This window comes from Plasmodium gonderi, assembly GCF_002157705.1.
Source record: "Plasmodium gonderi DNA, contig: Chr09, whole genome shotgun sequence".
Taxonomy (NCBI): domain Eukaryota; phylum Apicomplexa; class Aconoidasida; order Haemosporida; family Plasmodiidae; genus Plasmodium; species Plasmodium gonderi.
This window is the reverse complement of record NW_021628934.1, coordinates 150,158-162,814: the sequence shown is the minus strand read 5'-3', so window position 1 is coordinate 162,814 and position 12,657 is coordinate 150,158. Positions and strand designations below refer to the sequence as shown.

Here is a 12,657-nt window from a genome sequence, read left to right as displayed (position 1 = left end):
TCTCCTCTTTTTCTCTTTTTTTTTTTTTTTTTTTTTTTTTTTTTTTTTTTTTTTTTTTTTTTTTTTTTCTTTTTTTTTTTTTTTTTTTTTTTTTTTTTTTTTTTTTATGCAAGTACAGAAGCAGAGATTGCAGCAATGAGGGAGAAGAGACTCAAATAAAACAAGTGTGTAATTATGCGAACATATGTGTGTTCATGTTCTTGGATATAAAATACAACAAAATTGTAAAAACAATTTACAAAATGCATGCATTCATGCATGTGTATGTCGTCGTTAGGAAGATTCTCTTTCTCTATGGAAAATAAAACTTTAGGTTCTTTTTTTTTCTCCAATTCAATAAGTCTAAAAACAGATGGACTATTGAGTCTATGGCAAATCGTACAGATCACACAAGCCACACAAATCGCACAAACGGTTGTAGGTATAGATCATGAAGAAGCTTCGTCTCCCCCTCTCTCTCTCTCTCTCTCTCTATATATATATATATATATATATATATAATGACTCTATGGTTTTTACTTTTTTGTATAAAATATACGAAAAAACTTAAGTTCTACTGAATGTTTTAATTAATTTGAGGTGTCTCAAAGAAACAAAGGTATACCCATGTACATACATGCATGTATTTTTATGTATACAAAAAAAAATAAAATAAAATAAAAAAATACACATATACATGTGCATATACATACACATATATCACTTTAAATCTAAATCATATTCGATGATACGTACTTTTTTTTTCTTTTTTTTCTGAGCTCTAAATTGTATGCAATATATTATGAACAATACAAGATGTACAATAAACGAAGATTAAAATTAGGAGCATTTTTTCAATCATCCAATTTTTTCTTCCTTTTTTTTGAATAATCTACAGATTCGTGTAACAAAAATGGTTTATGAATTAATAGTGAAAAAAAGAAAGGAAATCCTCGGAGAGGTAGACAAAAAGGTACACTAAAATTATTTAAGTTTTTATAATTACGACGAGTATGCAAAATTTACAATGGCAGTGATAATGATTATTATGATGATCAGAATAGTCACAATAATTACACCAAATTTTTAGGAATAAAATATAAATTAAAAAAAACAAAATTATCATTATATTTCTATATACATGGGAAATCAAATCATAATATGAATGTACGTACGTACGTACACATTTTTTTTACACATTCTTAGGTTAGTATGCTGTCATGGTGCTCAGACGTACATGTGGAGCTAGCCGGATAAGTTACGAGAAGAGTTATGTATTCACTGTGAATATTAAGAAAGAAATTTTACAAAGGATATTCCTTGGTTCCTTTCTTATGTTGCAAAAAAAAAAAAAAAAAAAAAAAAAATTATTATGGACTATACGAATTTATATATACAAAAATGTATATATTTTATTTAAAGCTTGTCTAATTTTTTCTATACTAATAGAGGTACATCATAAATACACAGCTATTCACTCCCTTCATTTCAAATTTCCATATTGTGCTCATTAAATAGGAAAAACAAATAAATCGTTCAGATTTGAGGTGAGAGACAATAAAAAAAAAAAAAAAAAAAAAGAAAAAAAAAAAAAAAAGGTATAGACATATGTATGCACATATGGATATATAATATTCACATGAACCCCTTACCATTCGCACGTTTGTACGTGTGTATGTACTCTCATATATGCACATATACATGTGTATTTATATGCATACATATATATGTATGTTTGTAGGGAATATTTAACATGTATGAGCATTAATATATACCAGGTTTTAAGCAAATGAGACAGTGATAAATGTTCAAAAACGACAGAAAAAAAAAAAAAAAAAAAAAAAAAAAAAAAAAAAATCGTTTTGAATAATTTAATTAAAAATTAAAAAAATGTAATTTTTTTTTTTTTTTTTTTTTTTTTTTTTTTTTCTGTCGTTTTTGAACAAAATACTATGAAAAATAAACTCATTAGATTAAGCTGAAATTAGTATTTACAACAAAACAAGGCAAAAAATACATGAAAAGAAAAGAAGAAAAAAAAAAAAAAAAAAAATTATCAATACCTATACAAGTAAAGCTTATCCATTATTACAAGAAATGAGCGTGCAGATGTTATTAATATATTTCTATATGTCTCAATATTTGTAAACACACGCCCTTTACAGGTTCATATGCGTAAATATATTCTATATGGCGTACAAATATAAAGAATAATAAATTAGCTGGTTCGTACTTTTACCTTATAAAAGTGCATATTGCTTTGTATGGAAAGTGGAAAAAAAAAAAAAAAAAAAAAAAAGTTAAATAATTCCTATGAATAGTGATAAATTTTATTTTAACGCTACTTTTAAAAGAATAAAATGAATGTAAGACAATGCATAAAGGTAAATAATAAAGGGAAAATATGGGGGAATGGAAATTTTAAAATTAAAAAATTTACTGCATACAAAGTGGTAAGTAGACTCTAGGATAGAAGCGTGGCTTTGCAAAAGTGGCCAAGTTAAAAATGGAAAATTAAAAAATGGAAAGTGAAAAATGGGGAACAAAAATTAGAAACAAAATTTGGAAAACCAAAAGTGGAAAATCGAGTATTGATCATTCATACACTGACGAATCGTGTAATGCAGAACAGTATTCAAAATTTAATCTTTTTTTTTTCTATTTTTTTTCAGACATAGATATGAAAAGGAGGGAAATTATATCATACTCAAAAAAAAAAAAAAAAAAAAAAAAAAAAAAATTTATGAAAGCGATTGCAGAAACGACTACACTACACTGCACAGTGATACTAAGTCCAATGATATTTGTGGTAGAGAAAAAATATTTAAATACTTTAAAAAAAGAAAAATGAAAAAAAAAATGTTCATGTAGAAGATTCCATATTTTGCTTCCTCCCCGATCGAATAAAATAAAACAACTGTGTAAAAACTGGTAATAAAAACAAATAATATAAAAAAAAATAAATAAATAACCAGTAATTTTAACAAATCACCTGAAAAGGGAAGCAAACATAAGTGTTGTAAAAAAATGAAATTTATGCAAAGTGGAGGCAAAGGAGAAAATTTTCCATAGTGACGGAATAAAACAGCGAAACAACGTAAATGGGAAATGAAAGAAAAATGTAAAAATGATATAAAAATTACACGCGCATAAATCTACCCGACGCACTTAATTATGCAGACAATGTTGCACATGTGTAAGGAGACATAAAAAAAAAAAAAAAAAAAAATGCTAATTTGATGGGTTTGGGAGAATGTGAGAAATAATGGAATATTGATAAAAAAAACTTCTATAAAATTAAAAAAGAAAAATAAATGAACAAATTGTTTGTTAACTTTTTTTTTTTTTCTTTTGCACACTGGGAATATCTATTTTGTGCCATAGATGCATAAATAGGTGATCGTGCACAGGTCGGTGTAAATACTTACACGTTGCGATATTACTAACTGGAAAAGAAAAAAAAATGAAATAAGTATAATGAGTAATGCTGGAAATGTGAGCAAATACGAGAAAAATGAGCAATACGAGTATGAGCCATGCATGTAAAACAATGTGAATATTGAATACTCCTCATAAACATTCGGTTTGAATAAACATACAATAAAATTTACTTTTTACAAAGAATCACCGTTTAAAAGAAGAAAAAAAAAAAAAAAAAAAAAAAAAAAAAAACATTGGATATATGTGCAGCGCGTTCAAATTTTCATGTCTACGTACATGTCTATGTTTATTTCAATTTTCATATCAATTTTATTTTAATTTTTATAATTAAAAAAAAAAAAAAAAAAAAAAAAAAAAAAAAAAAAAAGCATTGGATATATGTGCAGCGCGTTCAAATTTTCATGTCTACGTACATGTCTATGTTTATTTCAATTTTCATATCAATTTTATTTTACTTCTTATAATTCGTAAATTCAGATTTATTGTTTCAGATTTCCCATCTGTTTATACTTATAGCCATTATCTTGAAACTGTTTTTTGCATGTTTTGCATTTTTTTTCTTTAATTTACATTGCATGAACGGGGTAAGACAAAATGTGAAGCAAACTACGTTAAAAAAAAAAAAAAAAAAAAAAATTGTCAGATTAAATACAAGCAGTGGTATGGCATGTTGAATGGAATTGTGGCGAAGCGTAAAAGGAAAAATACGAAAAAAATATATACATAAATGGTTAAAGAAATCAGACGCTGAACACTTGGGTGTTTGAACATATGAACCAAAAGCTGAAAAGCAACAGAGAAATTCAAAAAATGTGTCTTGTAAAAAAAGAAAAAAAAAAAAAATGGTGAAGGAATATATAGCCTTGTGCAGAATTTCCACATATCACGAAGGCGTACAAATTCAGTTGGTAGTATATGTCCAATTAGAATACATTGTCTTTGAGTGAAAAGAAAAAATGAAAAATGAATGATCAGTTAAGTGAGAAATATTTTAACTATGTAGAATATAAAAGTCTACCTTCGTGTAATTTTAAATTGCTGAGAGAGCATAAAAAATGTGTTTTTCACATGCAAGTAGTGCAAATATGGAAGAAGAGCTCTAAAAAAGGAAAAAAAAAAAATAATAAATAAATAAATAAAGAGACATAGACAGAGAAAGAGAAAGATAGATGCAAGAACACTCAAATTGGAAAAGAAATGGTAGAATGTGTGTTCACCTCACTGAATCTGTTGCACATGTTCGTATATACACAGAGCCACAAATAGGCATAATCACAAACATGTTTACATACATATGTGTATGTATATTAATATTTTACCGCGAGAATGAAGAGAATCAGGACTAAAAAAGTCTTATAATAAATAGGGGAAATTAAAAAGGTGGAAATATAATCAATAAATTTCAATGAAAAAAATAAAGATGGAATTTTTTTTAAAATAATCATATACATGTACATTTTTTAAAATGTTAAATGAGAATAATTAAAAGCTACATTAAAAAAAAAAAAGTCCTAAAATTAAAGGAGGGAAAATTCATAAATGTCTGCTTTGTTGTTTATACAAAATCTTATATGATCACATTCGATTGTTAAAATTATTTGCTCAAGTAAAAAAAAAAAAAAAAAAAAAAAATGTAAAGAGAAGTATAGAATGAAATATAACAGGAAAGACATTGTGTTTATTTCAAAACTATGAATAGTAAGGATTTAATATAAAAAATGAAGTCCAAATGAAAAGAAGCAAGTATGATAACAAAATTCAGGATTATTTTTAATTGCAGTTAATTGTTTTGTTATGTACACAAAAGCATATACACTTGAGGGATCAATTATTTTTATAAGTATGCTAATGTTGCAACAAAATAGAATAAAACTTCTATTCTTGTCTTAAGTATTATAGTTTTTTTTTTTTTTTTATAACAATAATTTTCATACTTTTTTTTTTTTTTTTTTTTATTTAAAAATGGATTTTTAATCGTAAACCCTAAGATTTTTCTTACACCAATTGTCTATCGTGTAATTACAACACAAAAGGGAAAGACAAAAAAAAAAAAAAAAAAAGAAAAAATAGAATGTGAATAGGAATTTCACTTAAAAGGAATGAAATGGTGCATTTGCAAACATAAGAAGCGTAGTGTATATTTTTATCAGCAATTAGACATTTTTACCATTTGTGAATATCCAAGTTGTATAAATTTTTGAAACCCTCCGTTCATGTTTTCACATGTAATATACTGGGATCAATGCTGAGCAAAAATTTAATGATTTTTTATTTTATTATTTATTTTATTTTTTTTTTTTTATGAATGTTCATAAGAAAAAGTAAATTCTGCATATAGCTAGAAATTAAAAAAATAATCATTTAATATGTTTCAATATTGAAAAAGCCAAAATGAAAAGTATGGATTTAGAAATAATAAAAACGGGAAAGACAATTACGAGGAGAAATTATTAATTTCAATTTAAGATTTTTATGAGGAACCATTTTTTATATATAGCTTGAAAAGGGATGGATGAAAAAAAAAAAAAAAAAAAAAAAAATTGTGAACATTTCAGAAAAACCAAGAACAACTATTTTAAATAACCACAAGCAGTTTTGTCTTTTCCCTTCAATCAAGTTATGAATAAAGCAGGGTAAATTTTTTGTTTCGTTCAGGATTTTTTAAACGCAAATAATTCTTATTTTCTTAAATGTAGCATTACTTTTAATTCTAGACTTGTTACTCTAATGGATTACTTTCATATTTAAGAAATTGTTATTTGATTTCTTGGATATTATAACCGGATGTGTGTTTTTGTATGTGGGGTCAGGGTAGTAGGGACTTGTTACAAATATCTGATAGGTAAAAAAGTCACTTTAATACTTGAACAAAATATGATTTTTAAGAATTTATTTTAAACTATATTTAAAATGATGAAAAATGGTTTTACGAAACATTTTTTATCTTAATGAACTCTGTTCCTTTTTTTTTTTTTTTTTTTTTTTTTTTAAATTGAGCATAATAACTTTTGGCAGCATCTAGAAAACACCAATGTTGTTTGTTGTGTGCAATTATGTGCTTATAATATGTTGGAATATTTTTTTTCTTTTTCTGCCACTTTTCACAAGTTGAATGAGATGATTTTTTTGGAATATATATTCATGCATATATATACACATATTAACATATTAACCTGTGGGGGGTTATTACTTTACACACATTGCTATGCAATAGCAAAGATTCGATAGGTATATTTTTTTTTGTAAACATAACAAAATTACAATGATAAAGCCATTCTGATGATCTCCAATGTTTAGGTTAGACAGGTACAACTTGTGAAATATGAAAGAAGAGGAAGCAGAAGAAAAAGAAGAAGAGGAAGAGGAAGGCTTCTTTATGGTCTTTCCCCTTTGTTCACCTATGCCTACTTACAACAGTTCAATTGAAAAGTGGAATTTCTTTGAACATTAAATTGATCCATTTATATTTTTAAGAAATTGTCTTAATTCAGGAATAATTTTGAGGACTCATGAAAATGGAATGAGCATAATTAAAAAGGGAAAAAAAAACGGAAAAAAAAAAAAAAAAAAAAAAAAAAAAAAAAAACAGGGTTATAGATGAGTAACGATGGAAGAAAGAGAGCTGTAGACACATGGTAATAAAAAAGGAAAGAAAAGGGATATAATTTGGATCATTTAGGTGGTATTACATTAAAGGTGATGACATATTTTTTTATTAACAGTAATCTATATATACATAAATTATGATGATATACAAGATTTAATCTAAAAGGAAATATTAAATAATTTTTTGTTTAGACAAATTTAAAATTTATAATACGTTCTTTGTGGTGTGTGTGTGTGTGTGTGTGTGTGTGTAGATGTGGGGGAAATGGGGTGAGGATAATTTAAAAAAAAAAAAAAAAAAAAAAGGGGGGCAAAAAATAATCTTTGTAACACAAATAAGTAAATTGCATATATACAGTGTAAATTTTATTCTTTTTTTTTTTTTTTTTTCCTTGAGAATCCACTGTTCCATTTACATGGTTTCTTTAATAGGTACAAGCCATAAAAGGGGTGAGTATATTATCAATGATATCAAATAAAAAAAAGCTAAAAATGGGGTAAAGGAGGTTCTTACAATGAGTTATAATACTGTGGTGATGATGCAAGATGTTCGGTAGGTTATGCTGAGGTGCACATAGGATGAATAGATGAATGGATGGATGAATAAATAAATGAATGAATAAAATAAAATGGATGAATTTACTTGTTATTTTAAATGTGCTTCTGTATGACGTTATGTCGGAAAGCCATCCACCTGAAAAGTTAAAAGCGGGATTGGCGAACATGGGCAAAAAATGAGGGAAAAAACATGAGAGGGAAAATTAGAATGAAACTATATATTCTGCATTATTCTAATTTTGTGGCTCTTACCAAAATAAGCGCTGATAGACCAAACGACGTAGTATAAGCTTTGTACACCCATCCATCTCCCTAATTCATTTAAAAAAAAAAAAAAAAAAAAGGTGGAGAAAATATATTTACTTAAAATCAAAGATATATATTCATATTAAAAATGTATTTTCTAGTTGTGTATATTTGTCTACATCTCACATATTTTACGCATAGTTTAATTTAAAACATTTTTTTTTTTTTTTTTTTCTTTTACAAACCTGTGTACCGGTTCGTGTCAATAAAGTCATACAGAATACTTTTATCTATAGAATTGGTACAATTTTGAAAGACGCTCCTAGGGAAGAAGAAATGAGAAAATGTAGTTTTATGGATGTGCTTCTCAAATGGGGGGTGTGTTTTGCTCTGTTCGTACAAATACTAATTGGTGATCTTCATTTAAAAAAAAAAAAAAAAAAAAAAAAGGGTACCTAAAAATGTGAACCTTCAAAACATCCTGATAATTGTGTATGTATAAGAGTGAACATAGCAACCTGAAAATGGGAAAAGGGTGTGTCATATGGTAGGGGTGGTGGTGGTGGTAGAGGAGAAGGACGTCTATAGAAACGAATTTCCTCTTTGCTGTGTTAATTTAAGCATAAACTTAGTGAGCATAATTAAAATATATGGCAGTAGCCTAAAAGCAGTAGGGCATATTCGTTTTGTGATATTTTTAAAATAATTACAAAAAACCAATGCTCGTGAAGAATAGGGAAACCTGGGCCCTCCCCAGGGACTTGGACAGTTTTTGCGAGACTATGCGGGGGAAAAAGGTAAAAAAAGGTATATATATATATATATGTATGAACAAATGTGTGTTGTTTCGCGCCCCATTTTAACGGACGGATTTGACAGATGTAAAAGAATACACTTCAGCTCATTCGCTTGTACAATACATACGAGATAGGACGATCCTTTTTTTTTTTTTTTTTTTTTTTTTTTTTTTTTTTTCTAAGAAATTACTGTATGTAAAAAAGGTTAAGAGGACAGGAATAACAATGTTGAGGACGCACATCAAAATGGGAGAAACTTTATATTCGGATTTCAGAAACAGAGAGAAGTATTTAAATGTCATGCCTACAAAGGTCAGGGTGCATAATGAGTGTGTAACGGGGATGCACCAGTGTAGGATATACTTGTGTGTGTGTGTGTAGCAGAAGGGGTGGTTTTCTACTCCTTTTAAGGGAAAACATTTGCAGATAAGAGACATGTCAATATGAAAGTCTTCCCATCCTTCACTAGAGATGGTAATAAAAAAAAAAAAAAAGTGTTAATGCAAGAAGGGTTACCTGCTCCTGCTAGGGTAATGATATGTGACACAAAAACAATGTATGGTATATGATTAGTGGAAAAGCAAAACATATGTTTTTTGTCATTTTTTTTGGTAATTAATTCTATTTCTTCAGGACTTTTCATTTGATCTATACTATTATTCTGCCATAGAAAACTTATCAATGTTTGCGGGAGAATTGTTAATATAGAAAACTGAAATATGATAAAAATGTTTTTAATATTCCACTTGTCGTTATACACATAAAATAATATGAGACAAAAAAAAGGTCCTAGCATGGTAGCTGCAGTGCTTATAAGTTTTTGGTATGTGAAAATGATGCTCTTCTTTCCTGAGAAATAGTCGATATGTTTTTTTTGGTTCGTGTATTTGTGAATATATGTGCTACTCGATTGTGGTGTGGTGGTGGTGTGGTGGAAGGATTGGCGATAAAAAGACATAAACACCATTTTGCAAAAAAGTATGCACATGTGGATAGGGATACAAGTAAAAATATTATGTAGTGATATATGAACAACTCACCTCGATCTATGCTTTCTATGAATATGGACTCGGTTATAACATGGGAGCACTCATGTAACATCTTGGTTATGGCAGTGACAAATATAATTAATCCTAAACTGTTGGTTCTTATAAACATGTAATGAATAATGTTAACTAAGAGATATGATACGGATATAATTTTCAGAATTTTTTTCCTTTCATTTTTATGCTTATCACAGTAATACCCCACTAAGGGGGTTATGATTAAACATACTGAAGAATTAATAATAGACAACAAACCGATGATTTTATTTTTCTTAAATTTTAAATAAATATAATGATCATGCAGAAAGGTGTTTCTCATTGAATAATTTATCCTGTCAAAGAATTGGTGGAAGAACATCAGAATAATATTTATGTGCCATCTTCTTTTCCCTTTCCATTTTTTCATTTTTCCTTCATCATTAGGATGTTCCTTCTGCGTCCACGTTTCTTAACTTTTGCCTCCACGCTTCTTAACTTGTGAGTACACTTGGAATGTCTTGATTAAGGGCAGTACACACTGTCAAGCTTCGCACCTTTCTTCTGCAGACAAATATGAAAAAAAATATAGTGATCCTCCTCTCAGAGATTGCTTTTCTCTATATCCTTATCGATGATTCTGAAGTTTTTATTTTTTTTCTTACAAGGAAAAAGTTACATATGTCTGATGATTTAAAATGGGAATTCCTTAACTCTTACAAATTTTTTTTTATTTTTTTTTTTTTATTTATTTTTATTTTTTGGTGGGTGGGTGGGGGGTATGGACACCACCACGTGTTAAGAGAACTGCTCCAAATTAGCTTCTCTGAATTGACAGTACTAAATTAGTAAGAAGAAAAATATGAATTGGCATATATCCAGGTGATCTGTTGTGATAATGATGATGATCATGGGAGAGTGAAAGTGACGAAGGTTGGGCATAGTGTTTAGTTTAGACGACTTAAGAATGGAATTAAATAAGAACGGGGTGGGAGTTCAGAGTGTACAGAAAAAAAAGGAAAAACATAATAGCCTAAACGGGTTGTAGCATGCATGTGTGTCTATGCTTTGATTTTCCCCAGTTGGAGTGACTCAGATATATATATATTGGATTTACATATTGGCATTTGGTGCGTTTAGCTAGTTGTCAAAAAATCATCCATTTTGCAAAAGTCACTTTTTTTTTTTTTTTTATGTATGCCACTAGACATGAGCAATCCAACGTAGAAACATATGATATACTCCATAAAGTTAAAACGTAGAGATGTGTGGACTTACCATTTTTGCTTCACTTGAGTCCTTTTTATAACCAAAGAATTAGCATTTTTATTTTAATGGAGATATATTAGCACTTAATATTATGTCAGGCATTAGTATGCAGTAGGGCATTATGACTATAGTTATGAATAAAGCAATATGTATGTTTATGCATATGTATGTTTATGCATATGTATATTTATGCATATGTATATTTATGCATATGTATATTTATGCATATGTATATTTATGCATATGTATGTACATATGTGTGCGCCAGATGTACTAATGAGTGTTTCACACGTAGTAAGTAGCGGCTAGAGGACATTCCTAAAAGTATATCTTCAAATGGTGAAGATGTAGGTGGCTCATGATATAGATAGGTAATTATGTAAAAAAAAAAAAAAAAAAAAAAAAAAAAAAAAAAAAAAAAATGAAAAAAAAAAATAAGGGGAAAAAAAGAAATAAAAAAAAGAGAGGGAAAAGGGGGAAAAAAAAAAAAAAAAAAAAAAAAAAAAAAAAAAAAAAAAGGGGGAGAAAATAAAAATAAAATTAATAGGTAATTATGTAAAAAAAAAAAAAAAAAAAAAAAAAAAAAAAAAAAAATAAATGTATTAAAACAATTAGGGGTCAAAATGCCTTTATTCTACTGCTGCGTAAGTTGGGAAACAACGAAAAAAAATAAAAAAAAATAAAAAAATTAAAAGGGGGTACGTGGGATAGATGGGGCTAGTCGAGAAAAAGGAAATAAATACCAATTGTGTATTATGCATATATTTTAATGGGTATAGAGCTTTCATAAAAATACATAAAAATTGACATATGAGAATGAGAGGAAAAGGCTGATTCAAAAAAAAAAAAAAAAAAAAAAAAAAAAAACGCTGTTGTGAAGGAATATTCGGAGGTGAAACAATTGTGAAAAGAATAATTCCAAATTGTTGGAAGGCAAACAAGAAAAGGATGTAATAGCGGTACAATGTAAGTGCATGTCATGGTGCCTAATTGTAAAGCTTCAGATGCATAGAAAGGTTCAGACGGGATAAAGCATAAAGGGTGCTCCATAATATATGCATATATGAATATATTCAATATATAATATGTATACAATGTATATATTATATTTTTTTTTTTTTTTTCCGCTTTCGCTGAAACTTTTAACTTCTCCTGATTTCATAAATCACAATGACAGATAATGCCTTTTTTCGAGATTTTATTTAGTGCACTATATTTCAAACAAATTGGAAAAAAAAATGACACCTTCTGTGTTGATATTCTTTTAGTGCCAAAATTATCGTCATATTATTATTAGTGGATGATTACACGAATTTTGCCTCCACTTTTTTTTTTTTTTTTTTTTTTTTTTGTAGTTGTTGTTGTTGTTGTTGTCCTGGATTCTGTGAATTGTGTATATGTATACAATATATATATGTGCATATATGGGTATGCAATTTTTTTTCCCTTTACCCTTCTTGTGGAAACAGAACCCCAAGCTCAGAGGGAAGGGAGTAGGTAGTACCTAGCGGAGGTGTACTAAAAAAAGAGGTTAACTATTTATTTATTCTATTTATTTTATTCTATTTATTTTATTCTATTTATTTTATTCTATTTATTTTATTCTATTTATTTTATTCTATTTATTTATTCTATTTATTTTATTCTATTTATTTTATTTGTTGTATTTTATTCTATTTATTGTATTATATTTATTTGTTTTTTCCCGTGCGCGCTGTTAATAACATGAACAGTACAGC

At 27.7% G+C, this 12,657-nt stretch overlaps 1 protein-coding gene across 1 annotated transcript; it reads right to left on the bottom strand.

Annotated features, from left to right (window-relative positions):
• Positions 1-7,438: 7,438 nt before the first annotated feature.
• On the bottom strand, positions 7,439-10,079 carry PGO_090240 (metabolite/drug transporter; the record flags this gene model as incomplete). Its single annotated transcript, XM_028687614.1, has 8 exons — positions 7,439-7,512; positions 7,670-7,720; positions 7,837-7,896; positions 8,076-8,152; positions 8,541-8,610; positions 8,818-8,931; positions 9,144-9,476; positions 9,668-10,079. The coding sequence occupies 8 exons, from the start codon at positions 10,077-10,079 to the stop codon at positions 7,439-7,441; spliced, it is 1,191 nt and encodes a 396-aa protein (XP_028543415.1).
• Between the last annotated feature and the right edge of the window lie 2,578 nt (positions 10,080-12,657).